The sequence below is a fragment of the Leucoraja erinacea genome, chromosome 3, assembly GCF_028641065.1.
Source record: "Leucoraja erinacea ecotype New England chromosome 3, Leri_hhj_1, whole genome shotgun sequence".
NCBI classification, from domain to species: Eukaryota; Metazoa; Chordata; class Chondrichthyes; order Rajiformes; family Rajidae; genus Leucoraja; species Leucoraja erinaceus.
In genome coordinates this window covers 52,957,579-52,979,674 of record NC_073379.1, presented here as the reverse complement: position 1 = coordinate 52,979,674, position 22,096 = coordinate 52,957,579, and the positions used below count along the sequence as shown (strand labels likewise).

Genomic DNA, 22,096 nt, shown 5'->3' with positions numbered 1-22,096 from the left:
GCTTTTCTCCGAGGTTTAAAAAATCACCATCCCAGCTATTAATTACTCCTGTATGTGTCAACCAAATCTACAGACCTTTTGCCTCATCCCATCTCATGCCACCCCAATAAATGCTCTTTTTTGCTGCATCTTGCGCCACTCACCCTATCCCTTCAAAGCCTCCACATTGATGCCTTTCTGTCTCACCCCTCTGCCCGACACACAATGTCCTTGCTGGCCCTTTGACCCATTCTAACCTCCTGAGGATCCTCTATTACCCCCAGGCATTTCAGACACTATACACAACACTACTATGCAGTCTCTGCTTTGCCAACAACCCCCCATTCCCTTGTGGGCCATCCTTCCCAAATTAACTGACCTTCCGTATACCTCGGCATGCTCCCCAAGCTCAACATGAAGTAACCCTGTCCATATCTCATAACCTTTCACCAAAGAAGGATCATCCTTGCCACAGTGAACAGAATCAACATCATCCTTGGATAGAAAATACAACCTGGAAATTCGGCAAAGGCAGTATGAGGTTTTTTAAACTTTGCAAGAAATAGGTTCAATCTCTTTTATTTGCCTTTATTCTGTAATCTTGCAATTTCTCTCCCCCCCCCCCCCCCCCTCCCCCCCCCCCCCCCACTTCACCCTCACATTTTCTTCTCCCTGCCCAGTTTAAACATGAATATTGAGTGGTTTGGCAGATCTCCTGAAAATCTGTTAGACAGTTGCACAGCTCTAAAGATATTTTGCTTGCCGTTTCTTAGGTTTCAGTATTTTTCTATGTCATTCAACAACTGAAGAGTGTCTGCTTCTGTCCAGTGCCCGTTCCTTAATTTATAACTTTTTAAAATAGTATTGTTGTATTCAATGTGCGAGAAGAAACTGTCTTAAACCGTTTACATTGATTGGATAGTTGATGTGACTGTATACGTCTCCAGCTCACAAAAATATACTTAGATTTTATGGCAATACAAAGCTATTCCAAGTATAGATATGGAATTGGTTTACTTTTTCCAACCAGCTTCATACCAATTGTATCTCTTGTCAGCAATCACATGCTTGTATTCCAGTTGCACTCTTTGAAGTGTGGGGCCTGAAATGTAGAGGATACCAAGATATATATATTTTTTTTTCTATGAATTGTTTCTGAATTTCTCGAAATACAGGCTATGTTATTGGCTGTTGCATTCCTATAAAACAGTCCATATTACAAAATCCTATTTCCCATGGAAACCCCTATTGTAAGTGGAGATGAATTCCAACATTTCCTCCACTGCTTCATGGCAGGGCGGGCACTTGAATTAAAGTATGAGTCGGTTTCTAAAGCAAATCTCTCGAGTGGCCAGTAGCTGCGTTTGAGACACAAACAACTGCAAATGCTTTTCAACTTCCGGTGTTCAGCTTGAATGGAGATGTACACTTTTAAATGCATGTCAAATATAGTTCAATGATATAACTCGCAACAGGTAACAGTAGTCATTTGCAACTGGTGCTTAAACCTGCTGGCCCTCTTTCAGGCATCTTGAGGGTAAATAATATGTAAAACTCCTGGGGGTGGTTGGGAACTGCTGGACAGCAAAATGAACCTACTACACCAAAAAAGACACATCGCTCCTCACGCATCAAGAAATATGAATGGAAAAAAGCCGAAAATAGTTTAAACTGGACCAAGTGCAGACCTGTTGGGTCTGTTCTCCCAACGTGCGGTTGAGGGGAGGGGAGGGAGGCGGCATGCGGCGTCGTACACATTAACCACCCCCACACACACACTAACTACCCCCCCGCACACATGCTAAAACTACCCCCCTTGTTAATATATTAATATTATTAACTTGCTCCTTTTACCCCATAATCGCCCTATCTACTGACGCATAGCCCCCCAACTTGCAGGCGCGTCTAGAGAGGGGGGGGGGGGGGGGGCGTAGAGAATGAGGGCAGAGAGAAAAGGGGGGGCGGGGGGGTAGAGGAAGAGGGAAGTTGGGTTTGCAGCGGGAGGGAGGGAGGGGGAGAGGGAAGGAGGATGGGGAGAGGATGAGGGGTAGAGATGGAGAGGGCGGACCTGAACTAGGTGAGCGGGCAGCTCGGACGTGGCCGACCTCGGGCGGTGTGGAGACCCTCGGCAGCTCTCGCGTGACGATTCCCCCGTGTCCCTGCGATCAACGGAGGAATTTCAGGTTTCCCAGAGGGCGTAATGCCCCGCGCGACAATAACTGCCGCCGCCATGTTCAACCATCGGATGGGGGAGAGGGAGTGGTTTCATTGCGAGGTCAGCAGCTGGGCAGCCTTTATATTTTTTTAAATGTCAGTTTGGTGATACATTTTAGTAAATACTAGACTAAGTGGGACCCGTTGGGTCCCATTGTCACACGGAACGGCTGGTCCCCCTACACAATATTCCACCTCTCCACCAATTCCAATATTGGTGGCCAGTGGGGGGGGGGGGCTTTCTGGAGTGCTGGTATGGGTTCTTGGGGTGACAGCTCAGTCCCTAAAGCCTGATGTGCTGGCAGCTCACTCACGGCTGGTGGGCTGGCAGTTGACTCATAGCTATTCCTTGAAATTCCATTTCAAACAGGGTTCAAGGCCACCAAATTCAAATCCATTTTCCTACCATTTCAAGCAGGATGCAAGGTCACCAAATTCAAGTGCAGTTTCATACCATTTCATGCAGGGTGCAACGCCACCACATTCAAATGCAGTTTCATACCATTTCATGCAGGGTGCAAGGCCACCACATTCAAATGCAGTTTCATACAATTTCAAGCAGGGTGAAACCACCATAAAACCACACAAAACACCAAACTCACAGTTCAGTAGACATTCAGTGTGTTCAGTTGATTCACAGCTCAGACAGAATCGTGACCTCTCCCTCCCCCATCATGCAGAGACTGAGCCACACCCACACTTCCGGGTTTGATAACCCCTCCCCCTCCCACAGGAAAAGGTGTGGCCTTCATGGCGTGATTGACAGGAGAGAGATTCTCAACATTTTTTAAACACTAATAACACTTTTATTTTTCATTGATGGGAAGAATCCTCTGCACCTGCTGAGCGAAGGGGGACTGAGTAAGATGGCCAAAAATCACTGCCGTAAGTGGTAGCGTTTTATCTAAAATTAATATACTGTGCAAACAGGAAGTTACCCAAAGCACCCAAACCACCATTTGCAGTAGTGCCTTTTAACTTCAACCCAAAGCACCCAAACCACCATTTGCAGTAGTGCCTTTTAACTTCAAACCAAAGCACCCAAACCGCCACTTGCAGTCGTGCCTTTTAACTTCAAGCCAAAGCACCCAAACCACCATTTACAGCAGTGCCTTTTAACGTCAAGCCAAAGCACCCAAACCACCATTTGCAGTAGTGCCTTTTAACTTCAAGCCAAAACACCCAAACCACCATTTGAAGTAGTGCCTTGTAACTTCAAGCCAAAGCATCCAAACCACCATTTGCAGTAGTGCCTTTTAACTTCAAGCCAAAGCACCCAAACCATCTTTTGCATTAGTGTATTTTAACTTCAACCCAAAGCACCCAAACAACCATTTGCAGGCAGTGCCTTTTTACTTCAAACCAAACATATTTTCATTTTCAACCCACATTAAGGGGACTCACAGTTGAGTAGGCATGTGTTCAGTGTAAAGTCAGCAGCTGGGCAGCTGTCAGATTGGTCAACAAGTTTAATAAAAAAAGTCAGCAAAATAATGTACACACAGAGACGCATGCACGCGCACCCCCCCCCCCCCCCCCCCCCCCCACACACATAAAATCACCCCTCATCCTCTTGCACTCCACCAAATAGAGTCCCAGCCTACTCAACCTCTCCCTATAGCTCAGACCCTCTAGTCCTGGCAGCATCCTTGTATCTGTGGCTGTCTTTAGTTTTCTGGAGGCACAAGAAACTGCACCTGCTGGAATCTTAAGGAAAAACCCAAAGAACTCAGGAGGTCAGGCGCATCTGTGGAGAGAATAAACAGACCAAGTTTTGGGTTAGGACTCTTCTTCACACTGATGGAGTAGGTGGAAGAAAGCTGGAAAAATGAGGTTGGTTGAGCAAAGCCGGGAAAGTAAGATGCAGGTGAGGAGGATTTCATTGTCAAATGTTGGACTGTACGGGGGAGGGGAAAGAGGGGAGTAAAGGGAAATGTCGGACTTGGGGATGAGAGATGACCATATAGAGGAGGCAAAGGGAGTAGGGTGACTGGGAGATGGGAAACATATGTGGGGTGGGTGGCACAGGAAAGGGGTATTACTTGAAATTAGAGGATTCAATGTTCATACTGGTGGATAATAAACCCAAGCGGAGTTATGAGGTACTGTTTCTCAGGTTTGTGTGTAGCCTCGATCTGGCAATGGAGGAGGCCAAAGACAAAGGTCATTTTATTAATTGGAAGGCGAGTTAAAATAGTTAGCAACTGGGAGATCCTACAGGTGTTGGCAGTCAGAGTGCAAATGTTTGGCAAAATGGTCACTTAGTTCACTTTTTGTCTTGTCGATGTAAAGGAGGCTGCATTGGAAGTACTGAATGCAGTAGATGAGATTTGAAAAGCTGTATTTGAATCTTTGTCTCATATGGAAGGGTTGCTGTGGTTTCTGGATGGAAGTAAGAGGAGATGCAGGGACTTTAAATGGTCTTGCCCCGCCTTACCTCTCTGAGCTGCTTCATCCCTACGCTCCTGCTCGTTGCCTCCAGTCAGCTGATCAGCTGCTCCTGGAGGTACTGAGGTCTAAGCGGAAGCTCAGAGGGGATAGAGCCTTCTCTGTTGCTGCTCCGACATTATGGAACACTCTAGTGCCTCTTCACTGTCCATTTTCAAAACTAGTCTTAAAACCCTTTTCTATTCCTTGGCTTTCGCCCCTGCATGAGACTTTGCTCTTGTTTTAGTGTTTCTATTATTGTTTTTTATTGTTTTTACTGTCTTTTAATGTTTTTATTGTTTTGTTTTATGTTTATGATTAGTCATGTACAGCACTTTGTTGCAACAGTGGTTGTTTTTAAAGCGGTCTATAAATAAAGTTCAGTTCAGTTCAGGGACAAGTATTATGTCTACGGAGCTTGCAGGGGAATGTACCTGAGGATCGAGCAGGTTGTGTGGGAAGGGATGAGCGAACCAAGGCATTGCAGAGGAGGTGATCTTTGTGGAAACCGGAATGGGGTAAGGGTGGGAAGATGTGACTAGCGGTGGAATTACCTTATTTCTGTTTTTTGTGTCTGAATATTCAGTATTGATGTCGGGACTACATACCAAAAAGCTTATCTCTTAAAACTCTACAGCATTTACTCTCCAGATGAGTATTTTAATCGGACAGTGAGCTCTAACTACTTTTGGAGTTTACTTCGGGTAGCTGAATTTTCCGACTCGCCTAGTTTTTCAAAGTTTGACATTGAGGGCTAAATGTAATGTGGGAAGTACATGAAGCAAATCATTCCTCTAATTCTTTATTGACAATTTGTCCTAATTATGGTGGTCTGTGACAGGTGTTCGGATTAAATAATGCTATGAAAATTGATAGAAGTAGAAACAAGGAACTGCAGATGCTGGTTTACAAAAAAAAGACATGGTGCTGGGGTAACTTAGCAGGTCAGACAGCATCTCTGGAGAACATGGATTAGTGACTTTTCTGGATGCGCCCGAAGAAAGGTCCCAACCCAAAATATCACTTATCCATGTTCTCCAGAGATACTGCCTGACACACTGAGTTACTCAAGCACTTTGTGTCTCTTTCTAAGAAAACTAATGGTATTCTTCAATGGCACACAATGATTAGTGTGTCTTTTACAAATTGGGAAGTGGTATTGATGTGCAGATCCTTGGTTACTTAACTTGGTTAAGTAACTTGGTTACTTAATTATTCATCCACAATGCCCTAATATGGGATTGAATGTTCTTTGAGGTATCACAAGCTTTTGGGTTATTTGTAAAGATTGATATTTCGAGAAACATCAGCAGTAAATAAATTGCTTCAATTTTAATGATTTTCACCAAATATAACAGATGACCGTGTGTATTTTTAATATTTAAAACCTACATTTTTTGCTTGATATTAAAGATTTCCACTGAGAAACGTTATTTTTTAATTTCTGAGTAATTTTTGAAAGCTTGAGTTTTTATTTGTAACTTAGCAAATCATGCCCACTTCCTGTTATCAGCAACGTGATATACTTAAGATCATAACTAATTGCTGTAAATCATTTTTGCTCCTCTCTAAATTCATTGCATACTGGATTCCACTAAAGATATATCAATCAACGACAAAATCAAATTTTCAGTTCAGAAATGTGCATGGTTTTAAGCGTTTGCCACATTTCAGTTTTTAAATTTTAGTTCTGCCTAAGCAAGTCAAATGGATTTGTTTGCTATTTACTTTGCGAGTGTTTTATATGCTCTAGCAATGGAATGAATTAATTGCTGCTGTGAATCACTGCATCAGCCAAAAGTGATTTGTTTGTGTCGTATTAAGTATTAACATTTACATTTTATGCCAATTGTTCACATTCTGCATATTCTGGAAAATTAAAGTCAAGAATTGTCAAGTTCTTGATTCCTTTTCAGTCCTTATATTACCATGTATTCATATATACTGATGCTGATTTTAAAGATCTGTTCGAACTTGATTCAAATTTCTTTCTATAAGATTTTGTTGTGGTTTAGATTCTTGTATTTTTCTCCGGCAAACTTTTCCAGTTCCTGATTGGTTGTAGCTGGACCCTGCAGACGTTTCCTGTAAACTGATCATGAAGCCAAATGTGGATCTATCTGCAATCCAGCCTGTGTGGGTAAATGGAAGATGATGTGGTGTGGCAATGATGCAGAAACAAAAATGCATGACATTTGAAGTTTCATTTCTAAATAATGGCCAGAATAAAACAACTCAAATTATCTAAATTGTATTTTTTACATATTCAGTTCTTAACAAATTCACTTAATTTATCATTCTTATCTCATTTTCCTGTAAAGATCAATGCACACACTAGAACTTGAATAATGAATACAATCCGCATTAATAAATGCATTTTTTTAAATTCCGTCAAAGCATGAGATTAAGCAGAGGAACATTTAACTCTATTATAATAGGCGTTTTGTCTCTAATCCCACGAGCCAATCAGTACAGATTTGTCAGGCATGTCTGTTGATGTTAATGGACAAGTTGCAGACAGTATATCTGAGGATCCCAATGGACTTTCATTGAAATATCAAAATGCACAAATCTAGTTTCTACTTTCAGCGATTAGATCACCAATCCAATAAATATTTGTTGTCAAACCCATTTGTTTTATTACATATTGTCACCAGTTTACATCTCCAGTAGGTTGTTTTTTATTCCTCTTGAAAAGTTTTGGTTCTGGATTAGTGAAAGAACGATTATAATGGAGGAGGTGGTACCTAAAGTTGTAAATGTTGGCAACTGGCTTTTCTAAAATTATTGTAGCTGTGATAATGTTTACACTTTTTGTAGTGGCTTTTAATATGTTAGTGCCTGCACCATTCATGTGAAAGATAAATTCTTTGTTACTGATGTGCTTGTAAAGTTGCAGTGTAAGAAATTTGTTGTTTTGGTTCATATCCAGGGCATATGACACACAGTCTTGACTTTTGTCTTGATTTGAAATCATGATGAAAGGAGATGATGATGAATTCACTTTTCAATTTTAAATCTAGGCTGTACAAGGTAGGTGATCACTTTAGCACAGGTTTGTGAGATGAGGTTTATTGAGTAGTTCTTCCCGTGGCATTTTTGTTGTTCTCAAAGGTTGAGTTTGCAGTTCATTATTAGGCAAAGGTTGTATGTTTGCATTGGCTGATCTTTTAATCAGGGAACAGGTACTGTGACAATGATATCCTTGGCTGTGGTGCCCAGAATTGCATTCAATTTTTTTGCATGTGCATGTGTATGATTGGCTCGAAAATGGAATCTTGTTAATGGAATAAAAAGTTTCTAATGAAACACTAATCCTTGAAATAGACAATTGTGGATTATGCTGCTTGTTAGGCAATATGATTACATTTTCAATGTTATTATTTTCACAACTGGCACCAAACATAGATTTCAAATTTAAATGTAATTACTCAGGAGAGACGTTTAAGTATCAGTTACTTAATAATAATTCTAATACTTTAGCCTTAAACGCTATCAACATGTCATGCATGTGTTAATCTTTGGAAACAGCATTAATCTGGTGGGCCAACTGTTGTAACACGTATGTTTTATTAAAAGAATGCCTGTCGGATATCTGTATTATCAGCAAGGTGCCAAGGAAAAGTTCTCCCCCTGTGAATTTTGGCAAATGGTAAACAGTATTTCCCATTTATGTGGCAATGTTAATTTTCATTTCAATGCTCATTCATTTTAGGGAACTTGTATTTTAGGTAAAATATTGAAGACTGCTTGGCCCACAGGATTATATACAATTGTTTTATGAATGATAAGTATTTATGTCTTTTGTGAGCTATCTGTATAAATATGGTTGATTTTTAACGATTAGATTGATTGTGCTACTTCGTCAAAAATTTGTTTCGTGTTAATTATTTTCAAAATTATTGATTATTGCTTCCAGTCTACTCCTCTGCATCTGGCGGCTGGTTACAACCGTGTGCGAATTGTTCAACTCCTCCTTCAGCATGGAGCCGATGTGCATGCCAAGGACAAAGGGTGAGTTAAATGTTGGGTCTTCCATGAAATGCTAAAGATAGAGAACACCTTTGTAACATTCAATGCTTTTTTTGAGTTGTTGAGGACCAATGGCTAACAAATTTGTACAAAGTATTAACCAGCTAATTGCTCAATAGTTGCTGCACCATTCTTTACTGGTCAACTGAAAGTGAAAACTGCAATACTATAAGACTCCCATCCCAAAAAGTGACATCGTGTCAATTGAGCCTACATGACGGAGAAGTGTAATTTCATTTTTTAATAATTTTAAAGGATGCAGCACCAGACTTTTATAACGGCAGTAATATTGAGGTATTACCATGAAATAGGTTAAACTGCTTTTATTTCCATAGAATATTTCCAAGGTGGAAATGTCAAGGACAACATAGCTTTAAGGCCTGGGGAGCAGTATTTATAGGAGATATTTGGGAGTGCCAATTATTTTTATTTTTTTACTCGATGGTGAGTGCTTTGAATGTACTGCTAGGGATGGTGGTGAAGGAGGTAGATAGGATAGTGGCGTTTAAGAGGTTTTTAGATAGCCACCTGGATTTGAAGGACATCATGTTTGTTGACAAAAGAAAAATCTTTTGTTTTTCTGTTTATAGTTTGAACATGAATCTAGTTTGAACCACCCCCTTCCATTGGATTCAAATGAGTTGTGATTTTGGTGGGATGTCCAAGTGTCCCTTGGTGGCTGCTTTGGTAGAAGAGAGATGAGGTTCAGTGAAGATACAAACAAAAATATACAATTTCCTTGGGCAACAGTTTCTCTGACTAAAATTAAACATTTTATTAATATTTTATCTTTAATAGATAATGTCTATCTTTTAACCATATAACCATATAACAATTACAGCACGGAAACAGGCCATCTCGACCCTACAAGTCCGTGCCGAACAACTTTTTTCCCTTAGTCCCACCTGCCTGCACTCATACCATAACCCTCCATTCCCTTCTCATCCATATGCCTATCCAATTTATTTTTAAATGATACCAACGAACCTGCCTCCACCACTTCCACTGGAAGCTCATTCCACACCGCTACCACTCTCTGAGTAAAGAAGTTCCCCCTCATGTTATCCCTAAACTTCTGTCCCTTAATTCTGAAGTCATGTCCTCTTGTTTGAATCTTCCCTATTCTCAAAGGGAAAAGCTGGTCCACATCAACTCTGTCTATCCCTCTCATCATTCTAATTTAATCTGTAAAGTCCTCGACTAAACTCTTGTCTTCTCTCCTCAGTGGCCTTGTACCTCTTCATAATGCTTGTTCATATGGTCATTATGAAGTCACTGAATTATTGTTGAAGGTAAGAATACTTATGTTCATTTTTTTAACTTTAGGTACTATAAAATTACATGTGTCTTTTATTTTAATCATTAGGAACTTAAATGCATCCACATTTTCATCCAACGTAGAAACGGTTTTGCATCCTATGTGCTAACAAGTGATTATGCTTTATCTTTTTGAACATGTACTTATTTTCCTTGGAAAACTGTTCACAACAATTTTTATGTAGCTCTTTTCTTTTTCTTGTCTGCTATTTCCCTCTTGTATCTTCTTTTGCTCTAATAATTATTTCTAATTATAACACTTTGCTTTCTGCAGTCATCCTCACATCACCTTTGCTGTACCTATTCTTGTTCTTTTTCCCTTAAGTTTTCTTTCCTACTCCCTCTCCTTGCGTTCTCATTATTATTGTTTGGTGGTCTATTTTTGACGCCCTTTTGTGTAATATCTGATCATTTTCCTGGACAGCATGTCGTTTCCCCACTTTGCTTTATCAATGTCACCATCCTCTGCTTTCTCATTCCTTTTCTAAGTCCTGCTCTTCCTCCTTATCAGGTTTTTCCTCTCTAATTTGCTGCTTTTCCAGCTTCCTGTTTTTAATATATTCCAGAAGATGTAGTTTGCTTGGTGTATTCTTGTACAAATTCAGCCACTTCCAAGTTCTGGCTGCACCTATAACTGGATGCAGAATTGGCTTTGTGGTTGGAAGCAAAGGGGGGGCTGGAGGCTTGTGACGAAGTGATGTGCCTCAGGTTGATGCCGACCAAACATTGCTGTTTGTCATTTATATCAACAAATGGATGAGATTATACAAAGCACATAAGTAACTTTGAAGATGACAATAAAATAGGTAGTATCATAGACAGTGATGATGATTATCAAGAATTATAATGGGATCTTGATTAGTTGGGCAAGTGGGCTGAAGAATTGCTAATGAAGCGAAATTCGGATAAGAGTGAGGTGTTGCACTTTGGGCAATGAAACTAGGGCACAACCTTTACATTGAGCAATTTGTGTGTGGGGGGGGGGGAGATGTTGTAGAGCAAAGGGATCTAGGAGTACATGTACAGAGTTTCCTGAAAATTGCATCACAGGTAGGATAGGTTGACTTTTGGTACATTAACCTTTATCAGTCAGGGTATTATGTATAGCATTTGGGACATGCTACAGTGTATAAGACGTTGTTGAGGCAATACTTGAATATTGTATTCAGTTTTGGTCACTCTGCTATAAGAAATATGTCATTAATCTGGAAATTGTATAAAGAAGCTTCATGAAGATATTGTCAGGTCTTGAGGGCTGGGGTTAAGCCTAAGACTTAATTCCTTGGAGCACAGGAGGCTGAGGAGTGATCTTATAGAGGTGTATAAAATCATGTGGAGAATAGATAGGGTAAATACATAATCTTTTTTCCAGGCTAGGGCAATAAAGAACTACAGGGCATAGTTTCAAGGTAAGGGGAAATTTTAATAAGAACCTGAGGGGTGACTTTTGCATGCAGAAGGTCATGGGTATATAGAACAAGCTGCCAGAGGAAGTAGTTGAGGCAGGTACAATAACAACGCTAAAAAAACATTTGGACATGGATAGGAACGGCTAAGAGGAATATTGGGCTAACGTGACTAAGATGGGGCATTTTGGTTGGCATGGACAAGGGGTCTGTTTCTGTTCTGTATGACTCTATGATTCTAACATTTCATTGTCAATAATTTATTTAAAGCACAAAACAAAGAAAATGGTGTTGAATGTTCTATTGGGTACAATAATTATAGGTTCTGGATGTCATTAGAATATTTCTCTCCTTCAGCATGGAGCCTGTGTAAATGCCATGGATCTCTGGCAATTCACACCACTGCATGAAGCTGCATCAAAGAACAGAGTGGAAGTCTGTTCGCTACTATTAAGCCATGGTGCAGACCCCACCCTAGTTAATTGCCATGGCAAGAGTGCAATGGATATGGCTCCCACTCCCGAATTAAAAGAGAGGCTTGCATGTAAGTATCAAAACTCCACAGGAATTTAACTACAGTTAATTTATTGCATGCTAAATATTTCTAGCAAAATTTGAGCAAATGGATCACGATATAATGGATTGTTCATTTGTATTTGTTATTTTTAATTTGGTAGGTTTGGTGGGAGTGAAACAAACGAAGGGAAAATATGACTGAATTATCTCAACATTGAATTCTGGCACACAATTTCACCACTATTTTTAAAAGTAGAATCAGGAAAGATTTGCAACCAAATTACTTGCCTTTGATTTAAGGTTGACATGTATAGCAGACATGTACAGCAAGGCATTTGACAAGGTTCCGCGTGGTAGTCTGCTCTGGAAGTTTAGATTGCATGGGATCCAAGGAGAGTTAGCTAACTGGATATAAAATTGGCTTCATGAAATTAGGCATAGGGTGATAGTGGAAAGTTCTTTTTTGAGCTGGAGATCAGTGGCTAGTGGTGTGCCTCACGGTTCAGTGATGAGTGATTTGGATGAGAATGTACAAGGCATGATTAGTAAGTTTGCAGATGTCACTAAAATGTGGTATTGTAGATAGCGAAGATGGTTGTCAAAAATTGCCACGGGATCTTGATCGGTTGGGCAGGTACGCTGAGGAATGATTATTGGAGTTTCACAAAGAGAAATTCAAGGTATTACATTTTGGGAAGTCAAAGCAAAGCAGGACCAACACAGTGAATGGCAGGGCTCTGGGGACTGTAGTAGAGGGATCTCGGAGTGCAGATACTTAGTTTCTTTAAAGTGGCATCACAAGTAAATATGGTGGGCAAGAAGGCATTTGGCACATTGGCCTTCATCAGTCAGAATAATGGGTATAGAAGTTGGGAGGTCATATTACAGTTGAACAAAACACATTTAGAGTATTGTGTTCAGTTTTGGGCATTGTGTTCAGTTCCTTCTTAAAATTGTGTTATTGGAAATGTTGTTAAGCTTGAAAGGGTGCAGAAATAATTTACAAGGATGTTGCCAGCACTCGAGGCCTTAAGCTATAGGGAAAGTTTGAGCAGCATAGGATTTGGAGTGTGGGAGGATGAGGGGTGATCATATAGAGGTGTACAAGATCATGAGTGGAATAGATAGGCTAAATGCACCTTTTACCCAGAGTAGAGGAATCGAGAGCCAGAGGTCATAGGTTTACATTGAAGGGTGGGGAAAGATTTAATAGGAACCTGAGGGGCAACCTTGTTTCCACAAAGGGTCGTAGTTATATGGAACGAGCTGCTGGAGGAGGTAGTTGTAGCGGGTACTATGGTAAAGTTGAATAAACATTTGAGATACATGGAGAGGATAAATTTAGACAGATATGGGCCAAATGCCGGCAGTTGGGCTGTAGGGCATGTTTCCATGCTCTTTGACTCTAAAGTAAGGTGGTATAAACATCTGAGCAAAGCTGTATAGCTTTTTCAATTGATTGAGATACCATCAGCGATTTTTAAAAACTACCTTTCAGATCGGTAATGTTAATTCCTTGAAATATTTTCTATACCAACCCCACCTAACAGCACATGTACTCATTTGATTAGCCAAAATGTTGACTTTTAATTGATTTACCATGATAAATCCTGTTCAGCCAAGCAATTACAATAAAAGCTGAATTTGTAAACAAGCCTGCAGATCATGGCCATGCAAAACCTCAGATAAATAAGGTCAATTGTCCTTTGAACGTATCTTACCAATTACCCTATTCACAATGAATGTGATGTATTCACAGTCCATAATATCAAATGTCTCATTAGCTTAATTTTTTCCTATTTCTGGTACCTTATATTTAAAATGGTTGAATTTTTTATTTTCATTTAAACAAAAGTCTTTGAAGAAGCCATTCTGGCTTTAACATTATGGTGAGTTAATGCTGAAAACTGCATTCTTTTTTTAAACAGATGAATTTAAAGGCCATTCATTACTGCAAGCTGCAAAAGAAGCAGATTTGGCAAAAGTGAAAAAGAGTCTTGCATTAGAGATAATAAATTTCAAGCATCCACAGACCCATGAAACTCCACTGGTAATGATTTAAGCTGTATTTATTGCTTTGTTTTGCTTTAAAGTGGCTTCAGAAAAAATGCTCACAATTTTGAAGCTCGGAAATCCTGATGTGTTTGTTATGCTTGATTTTGCAATGTCCATTATGTTATTACCCTGAACTTCCTCTCACCATTTAAAAACATTATTTCCCTAATATCAACTATTTCCCTTTAAAGGTTTTTACAGATTCTGCTTCACTATTATTTCAGGTTGGATAAAAATGTGCAGTCAAGTAAAGATAATACCTGTATTTTCATCTGCTTTATAGCCAGTTTTCCCATTTTTAATGTTACGGATTTCTAAGCTTAGAACTCCAGTACCATAAGTTGGTACTCTAGTACCATAAATATTTTGCTATTTATTCTATCTGGATTCTTACTGTCTTGATCACTCATTTATTTGCATAAACTGTTATTATTTATCTAAGCTCCAGAGTTACAATACGTCGCAGTAAAATATTCTGAAACCAGTACATTTTGATCTGTGCCAAATCTAAACCCATTGATGCTGGCAATGATCTCCCTCTATTCCAACTACTTTGAAGCTCTTAAACAATCCTTTTCAATTCCTTTTTTCTATGCCTGACATTTTATTTTTATCAGTAAAATCTTTCTTCCGCATGGATATTCCAAGCAGCCTGAGTGTTTGCTGTTAATGGCAGATGTAGTATAATGTGGATAAATGTGAGGTTATCCACTTTGGTGGCAAAAACAGGAAATTATCTGAATGGCTATTATCTGAATGGTGGCCGATTAGAAAAAGGGGAGATGCAACGAGACCTGGGTGTCATGGTACACCAGTCATTGAAAGTCGGCATGCAGGTGCAGCAGGCAGTGAAGAAAGCGAATGGTATGTTAGCATTCATAGCAAAAGGATTTGAGTATAGGAGCAGGGAGGTTCTACTGCAGTTGTACAGGGTCTTGGTGAGAACACACCTGGAGTATTGCGTACAGTTTTGGCCTCCTAATCTGAGGAAAGACATTCTTGCCATAGAGGGAGTACACAGAAGGTTCACCAGACTGATTCCTGGGATGTCAGGACTTTCATATGAAGAAAGACTGGATAGATTCAGCTTGTACTCACTAGAATTTAGGAGATCGAGGGGGGATCTTATAGAAACTTACAAAATTCTTAAGGGGTTGGACAGGCTAGATGCAGAAAGATTGTTCCCAATGTTGGGGAAGTCCAGAACAAGGGGTCCCAGTTTAAGGATAAGGGGGAAATCTTTTAGGACTGAGATGAGAAAAACATTTTTCACACAGAGAATGGTGAATCTCTGGAATTCTCTGCCACAGAAGGTAGTTGAGGCCAGTTCATTGGCTATATTTAAGAGGGAGTTAGATGTGGCCCTTGTGGCTAAAGGGATCAGGGGGTATGGAGAGAAGGCAGGTACAGGATACTGAGTTGGATGATCAGCCATGATCATATTGAATGGCGGAGCAGGCTCGAAGAACTGAATGGCCTACTCCCTCACCTATTTTCTATGTTTCTATGTTAATGGTATAGAATCGGACGAATGGCTGCTTTTTTATTAACTTGCAGCTGATATACATCTTCCGCTAAGATTCTGTGTCTTATAGGTAATCGGGTTTAAAAAAAACAGTTTTCAGCCAATTTGTCTCTTGACCTGACCCATAATTGAATATGGGCTTGGCTGAAATGATTGTAACCTCAGTTCCATATTCCTGTATGATTGTACATTAAATCCTTCCACTGTCTATTGCCATATTGCTGTACTTGGTTCAAATACACTTGACTGTTGAGATAACAATTCTCCCTAAGTGCTTCAAATGCCTAATCCCTTATTTTTAAACAATGGATCTTACTTTTAGAAACTCTCACAAGGAAACAAGGTTTCAGATAGGGTTTTCCCTAACATCTTTTCTGCAATGTTATTGTCATTTTAACACTTTGGTAACAGCTGGTGTAGATAGAGCTTTTTTGTCATAATTTTCCAGTTCAAGTAGTTTTGCAGTCAATTGTGCATATTGGCTGGAGCTATCAGGGCTCTGCTGTGGAATAGTCTGTGCATCAGGGTTTAGAGTTGCTCCCTTCCAGCATTGCTGTCCGTTTCTCCATACAACTGTGAACTAACTGCATGATGTTGCTGAACAATGGACAGATCACTCAGTGATGCCCTCTATGGATGGGGCAAGGTGGAGGCTCTGGGCAATTTGTGATCTGCAGACTGAGGGATTTCTGTGACTTTCTCCTGTAGTTTGCTAACACTGACTGTTTGGTAGCGCTTTCAGCAATGGTCCATTTCCATTTAACAATAGATCTCTGCTGTGCTCTTCCTGTCGGGTTTCTGAAAGCCTTTTGGACCTTGTTACCATCTGTCTTTCTGTTTTTACCAGCACCCAATAACTAGAAAGTAGCTGTTTCCCGAAAGATGCGTAACGAGTGGCTGCTTTTGGCAGCTTGCGTGACCAGAAATCCAGAGGCACCATTTTGTTGCAGCCATAATTTCCATACAGCAACATTTGAATTTGCTGAGGTTTGCAGTTCAAATGGGCAGCAGGCGAACAAATAGGAATAGTGAAAATGGTGTAGGCTAGGTCAATTACGGCATTACACCACTGAGTCCCAGATGAAAGGTACTTGATCGAGTAAGTTAACATCAGACTGTTTGAGAGGACATGTCCTTATTTAGCTGGCATTTGTCAATTGTTATTCACCAGCTGCTGTCAGCTTAATATTGCTTTAATCAGTATTAGAGTTAAACCTATGAGGGAATGTTAAAGCATACTTTAGCATTGTTCCTTTGTATGCCAAAATAGGAAGAGTTTCTCCTGAGGCTGTCTGCATGTCAACCACTAAATAATTTTGTTATTTCCAAGCAGAGGTTTCTTAATCTGGTGGGTTCAGAGATTGAACCCTATTAAGAGCAGATATCAGCTCTTAAGTTTTGAAAGGAATTTGTTTCTATATGGAAAGATCTCATTGGATCTAATTTTTCAAAATCTACAGGTTATTGCTGGGAATTACTTGGCACACTTAATACTCTGTAGGAACCCAATCCCGAAAAAAATGTTGCTAAATGCGAGAAATTAATATCAGTATATTAATTGTATTTTATTAACTTTTTTTTTTTTTTTAAAAAGCAGCAGATAATTCAATATTCTGAATGTTTTAGTGGTGAAACACAAAATTTAAACTATGAGAAAAACCTTAAATGTATTGCTCAGGAAAGTCAATGACAATTTCAAATTTATATTACTTAACAAATGTGTACATTATTTCAGTGGTAATTTACTTTTTCAGTTGGGGCTTCCTGCTCCTTTGAATTAAATTTATTGTAATTTTTCATCCTGTTGTCATTAAGTCATTTGTTTTGCTTAGTTGGTTCTGATATGACACATTGTACTAAACTTCTGTGTTAATAAAATAATGTTATTTAGTTGATTTTTAGTCAAAGCTATTTAAATCTGGAATGTAATATCCAAATTCCCTTCCAGCATTGTGCTGTGACTTCACAACACCCCAAACGCAAACAGGTAACCGAACTGCTTTTGAGGAAAGGAGCGAATGTCAATGAGAAAAATAAAGAGTAAGTTTTTTTGCTATTCGGAAATTGGATTTGTTGTCTTAGACTGTTAAACCAATATTAGTTAATGTGCCAAATCTATATACTTTTAAACTCGTGTGTGTGTGTGTGTGTGTGATTTTGCCTGTGAAACGTATTTTCTCGAAAACCAGACGCAAATACGCGGAGATTTTTACATATTTCTGTAGCGATTTAACTTACGATTTCGGAAAGTGACTCTTCTCTAAATTTGATCAATTATTTCCCCAGTTTTTTAATAAAGTTGTTCACAAAACGGACTGTTTTTTAATCAAACCACTGCGGCAGCTGCGGACATCACAATGCCCTTGCTCGCGGCACCGCCCCCCCCCCCCCCCTCTCAATTAAAGGCGCACCTTCCTCCACCCCCGTCATTTTTTTCGCCTCCCGCTGTGCTGCGGACCAAAGATCCAGAGGGAGTAATGGCCGCCAGGGCCACCTTCTCATCACGTGCCCCGCGCGACGATAACGGTTGCTGCCGCCCGGCTCTCCTCCACTTCCCCTTCCCCCCCCCGGCCCGGCCCGGCTCTGTCACGCTGGGTACAGCGAGTATAGGCCCAGTGCCGTCAAACGCTCATCATAGGTTAACCTATTCATTCCTGGGATCCTTCTTGTAAATCTCCTCTGGACCCTCTCCAGAGCCAGCGCAACCTTCCTCAGATATGGTGTCCAAAATTAATCACAATATTCCAAATGCGGCCTTATCAGCACCTTATAGAGCCTCAACATTACATCCCTGTTTTTGTCTATAAGCCTTCTTGAAATAAGCATTGAGTTTGCTTTCTTTACTACCGATTCAACTTGCAGATTAACATTTTTGGGAATTTTGCACCTTTTGCACCTCCGATTTCTGGATTCTCTCCCCATTTATGGAAATAGTCTACACCTTTATTCCTACTACCAAAATGCATGACTCCACACTTTGCTACACTATATTCCATCTGCCATTTCTCTGCCCACTCTCCTAACCTGTCCAAGTCCTTCTGTGGAGTCCCTGCTTTCACTACACTACCTACCCCTCCACCTATTTTTGTATCATCCACAAACTTTGTCACAAAGCCTTCAATCCCCTCATCCAAATCATTAATATACATCGTGAACAGTAGCGGCCCCAGCACCGACCCTTGCAGAACTCCACTAGTCACTGGCAGCCAGTCAGAAAAAGCCCCCTTTATTGCCACTCTTTGTCTTCTGCCATCCAGCCAACCTGCTATCCATGTTAGTATCTGCCCTTTGATACCGTGGGCTCTCATCTTCCTAAGCAGCCTAACGTGTCGCACCTTATCGAAGGCTTTTTGAAAATCTAAGTAAACAACATCTACTGACTTTCTTTTGTCCTGCTATTTACTTCTTCAAAGAATTCCAGCAAATTTTTCAAGCAAGATTACCTCTTCATAAAGCCATGCTGACTTTATTTTATCGTGAACCTAAGTACTCCACAACCTCATCCTTTCTAATCCTTAAAACCTTACCAACCACTGAAGTCAGACTAACTGGCCTATAGTTCCCACTTTTCTGCCTTGCTCCCTTTTTGTGCAGCTGGGTAATATTGGCAATTTTCCTATTGAATTTATTTCAATTTCAGGTTAGGGTATTTACAGCTTTTTTACTTTTTTGTATAAGGCTTCACAAAATTTTAAATTTCTTGCAGTTTTCTTACACCACTACACGTGGCTGCAGAGAGAGCACATAATGATGTGGTGGAAGTCCTTCACAAGCATGGAGCAAAGGTATGTTTCTCTTTAGGTTTAGATTTACTACTGTCACGTGTATTGAGGAACAGTGAACAAACTGTTTTGCATTCTATTCAACCCAACCACACCTCCCCAAATTTAATGCAATCCATGACAATTTACATTCACTTAGTGCTTTTAACATCCTACATGAAAGGCAATTAGAACAGGAGTGTCAGCAGAATTGTGGAACTTTGTGAAGGAAGAAGAGATAGAACAGTTCTAAGGAGGTTTTCAGAGCTTCAAACCTTAGCATCCTAGGCATAGATACCTATGATGGAATTACTAAAATAATGGAAGAACTGGAGGAGCATGAAGACATCAGAAAAAGTAGGATTGGATGGAGTTACAAAGATAGGGAGGTATGAATGCTGGAGGAATTTGTAAAATGTCGAGCATTTTAAAATTAAGTCTTTGCATGACTGGTTAATCAACTGGTACAGAGAACAGCAGACACGAGTTGATGCACGTGTGGGTATGGGCAGCAAAGTTTTGGGGGAGCTCCAAACTTGTAGAAGTATAGAAGATTGAAGGCTAGCCACAACAACATTGAATGATGAGCATGAATGAGATTTACAAGGGCCACTAGAGTGGAAACTTGGCAGAGATGGTTAGTGTTATAAAGTTGAACATGTCTCTCGAAGGCTTGTTACGTGGCTAAAATGCATCTTGGAGACCGATGTGACAGAAATGTTTGAAGAAGCTTGTATGTCCTTGAATCATGGCCAGAGCGAGTAGTTGACTTGATGGGGTCATGTGTTTGGGACTCTTGAAAAAGTGTTTCTTCGTCTCTGCTCTAAATGGCTTACTCCTTATTCTTAAACTGTGGCCCCTGGTTCTGGACTTCGAATCCAGGCCGCTGGCGCTGTAAGACAGCAACTCTACCGCTGAGCCATTGTATCGCCATAGAATTCTAATATAGTTGCTCCTCGACCTATGATAGGGTTACGTCCCGATAAACCCATTGTAAATCGAAAACGCATTTAATACAATTTGGTCACGTGACCATCGTAAATTAGAAATATCATGTCAAAGCATTGTAAATCGGGGAGCATCTGTATGCTATAACATAGATTCTAATATTTTATAACAGCATTCCAATGTTATTTATGACCAGCTTTCAACAAGTTCCTTTCAAGGTACCCTTTCAAAAATCCTCTAAATAAGTCAACCAATTTAGGACAAATTTGTGTATGTTATCCCACTTTTTAAGAAAGGCGGGAGAGAGAAAACAAGAGGAATCGAATATAGGAGTAAAGAGGTCCTTCTGCAGTTGTACAGAGCCCTAGTGAGACCACACCTGGAGTATTGTGTGCAGTTTTGGTCCCCTAATTTGAGGAAGGACATTCTTGCTATTGAGGGAGTGCAGCATAGGTTTACAAGGTTAATTCCCGGGATGGCAGGACTGTCATATGCTGAGAGAATGGAGCAGCTGGGCTTGTACACTCTGGAGTTTAGAAGGAAGAGAGGGGATCTCATTGAAACATATAAGATTGTTAAGGGTTTGGACATGCTAGAGGCAGGAAACATGTTCCCGATGTTGGGGGAGTCCAGAACTAGGGGCCACAGTTTAAAAATAAGGAGTAAGCCATTTAGAACGGAGACGAGGAAACGCATTTTCTCCCAGTGAGTGGTGAGTCTGTAGAATTCTCTGCCTCAGAGGGCAGTGGAGGCAGGTTCTCTGGATGCTTTCAAGAGAGTGTGAGATAGGGCTCTTAAAAATAACGGAGTCGGGGATATGGGGAGAAGGCAGGAACGGGGTACTGATTGGGGATGATCAGCCATGATCAAATTGAATGGCGGTGCTGGATCGAAGGGCCGAATGGACTACTCCTGCATCTATTGTATTTATTTGCTTGATGCTATTTTGTAATTATTTTTGAGTTTTATTGTGAAACTTGCAAATTTCACAACAATATTTTCTTTTGCATATAAGGCCATTCTGGCTGAAACCACATCACTCGGCCTAAATTTGGGAACATAATACTGGCATAGTTCTTTCATATGTTCATTTTTCTCCCCAAGTCGCCCTCCAATAGGTGTTAGAACATACTTGGTAGAAAGTAACAATCATCTGGTTTCTCTTCACCCTCCCCTCCCCATTACCCATTTATTAGTCCTATGATAATTAAGTAAGATCTTTTTGTGGCCTTATTCAAGATGGTAAATCTCAGCTTCTTTTTTTTTTCATGCTTGCTATCCCAGAGACACCAACCCAGATTGTAGGATTCCATTTCACTCCAACTAAGTTTGGATTGGGAGTGAAAATATACTACAAACATTTTATTGAAGCTCCAGCATCTTGAAACCCTGTAAATAAAATAACAAATTTGATATTTATTTTTGGTTTGATGGTGTAAAGATTGTAGTGCTGGTTCAATTTAATCTTTCGACATGAAATAGAATGTCCATATCCCACGCATCTCAGTGACAAAATAACCTAGAAATCAGAAATTTAGCATGTTAGCTGTAGCATAAGACTGAAGGCCCTCCATGGCCCAAAGGGGACCTAATTTTGATTTTCCCCATTTAAATTTGTTTTCAAGATATTAAATATTTACTAACTTACCTGGTCTAAGTACCGTTGTTCTCCCTGATGAACTGCAAAGGGAAACTGAAAATATTGACACTGAGTTTCTGCAGGATGCCAGCTATGATTTAAACCAGTTAAACGGATATATCCGAGAGAAAGAATCAAGTTCTATATATCCGATATATTCGAGAGAAAGAATTGTCCTAGATACTAATACAGAGACTGTTTACAGTGAAAAAATAACCTCTTTTTTTTGGATGCATTCGGTGAAATGGGAATACTCTCCCTATCTAACTTTGGGTAA

General features: G+C 40.0%; 1 protein-coding gene across 3 annotated transcripts in view; it reads left to right on the top strand.

Moving 5' to 3' along the window:
• Window positions 1-22,096, top strand: part of LOC129695592 (poly [ADP-ribose] polymerase tankyrase-1) — a 92,173-nt gene that overhangs the window by 39,770 nt on the left and 30,307 nt on the right. For all 3 annotated transcript variants that reach the window (XM_055632682.1, XM_055632681.1, XM_055632683.1), the window contains 6 exons: window positions 8,540-8,634; window positions 9,878-9,944; window positions 11,733-11,919; window positions 13,820-13,941; window positions 17,420-17,511; window positions 19,178-19,256. In XM_055632682.1, the coding sequence (XP_055488657.1) occupies window positions 8,540-8,634; window positions 9,878-9,944; window positions 11,733-11,919; window positions 13,820-13,941; window positions 17,420-17,511; window positions 19,178-19,256 (642 nt within the window). The remainder of the gene's footprint in view (window positions 1-8,539; window positions 8,635-9,877; window positions 9,945-11,732; window positions 11,920-13,819; window positions 13,942-17,419; window positions 17,512-19,177; window positions 19,257-22,096) is intronic.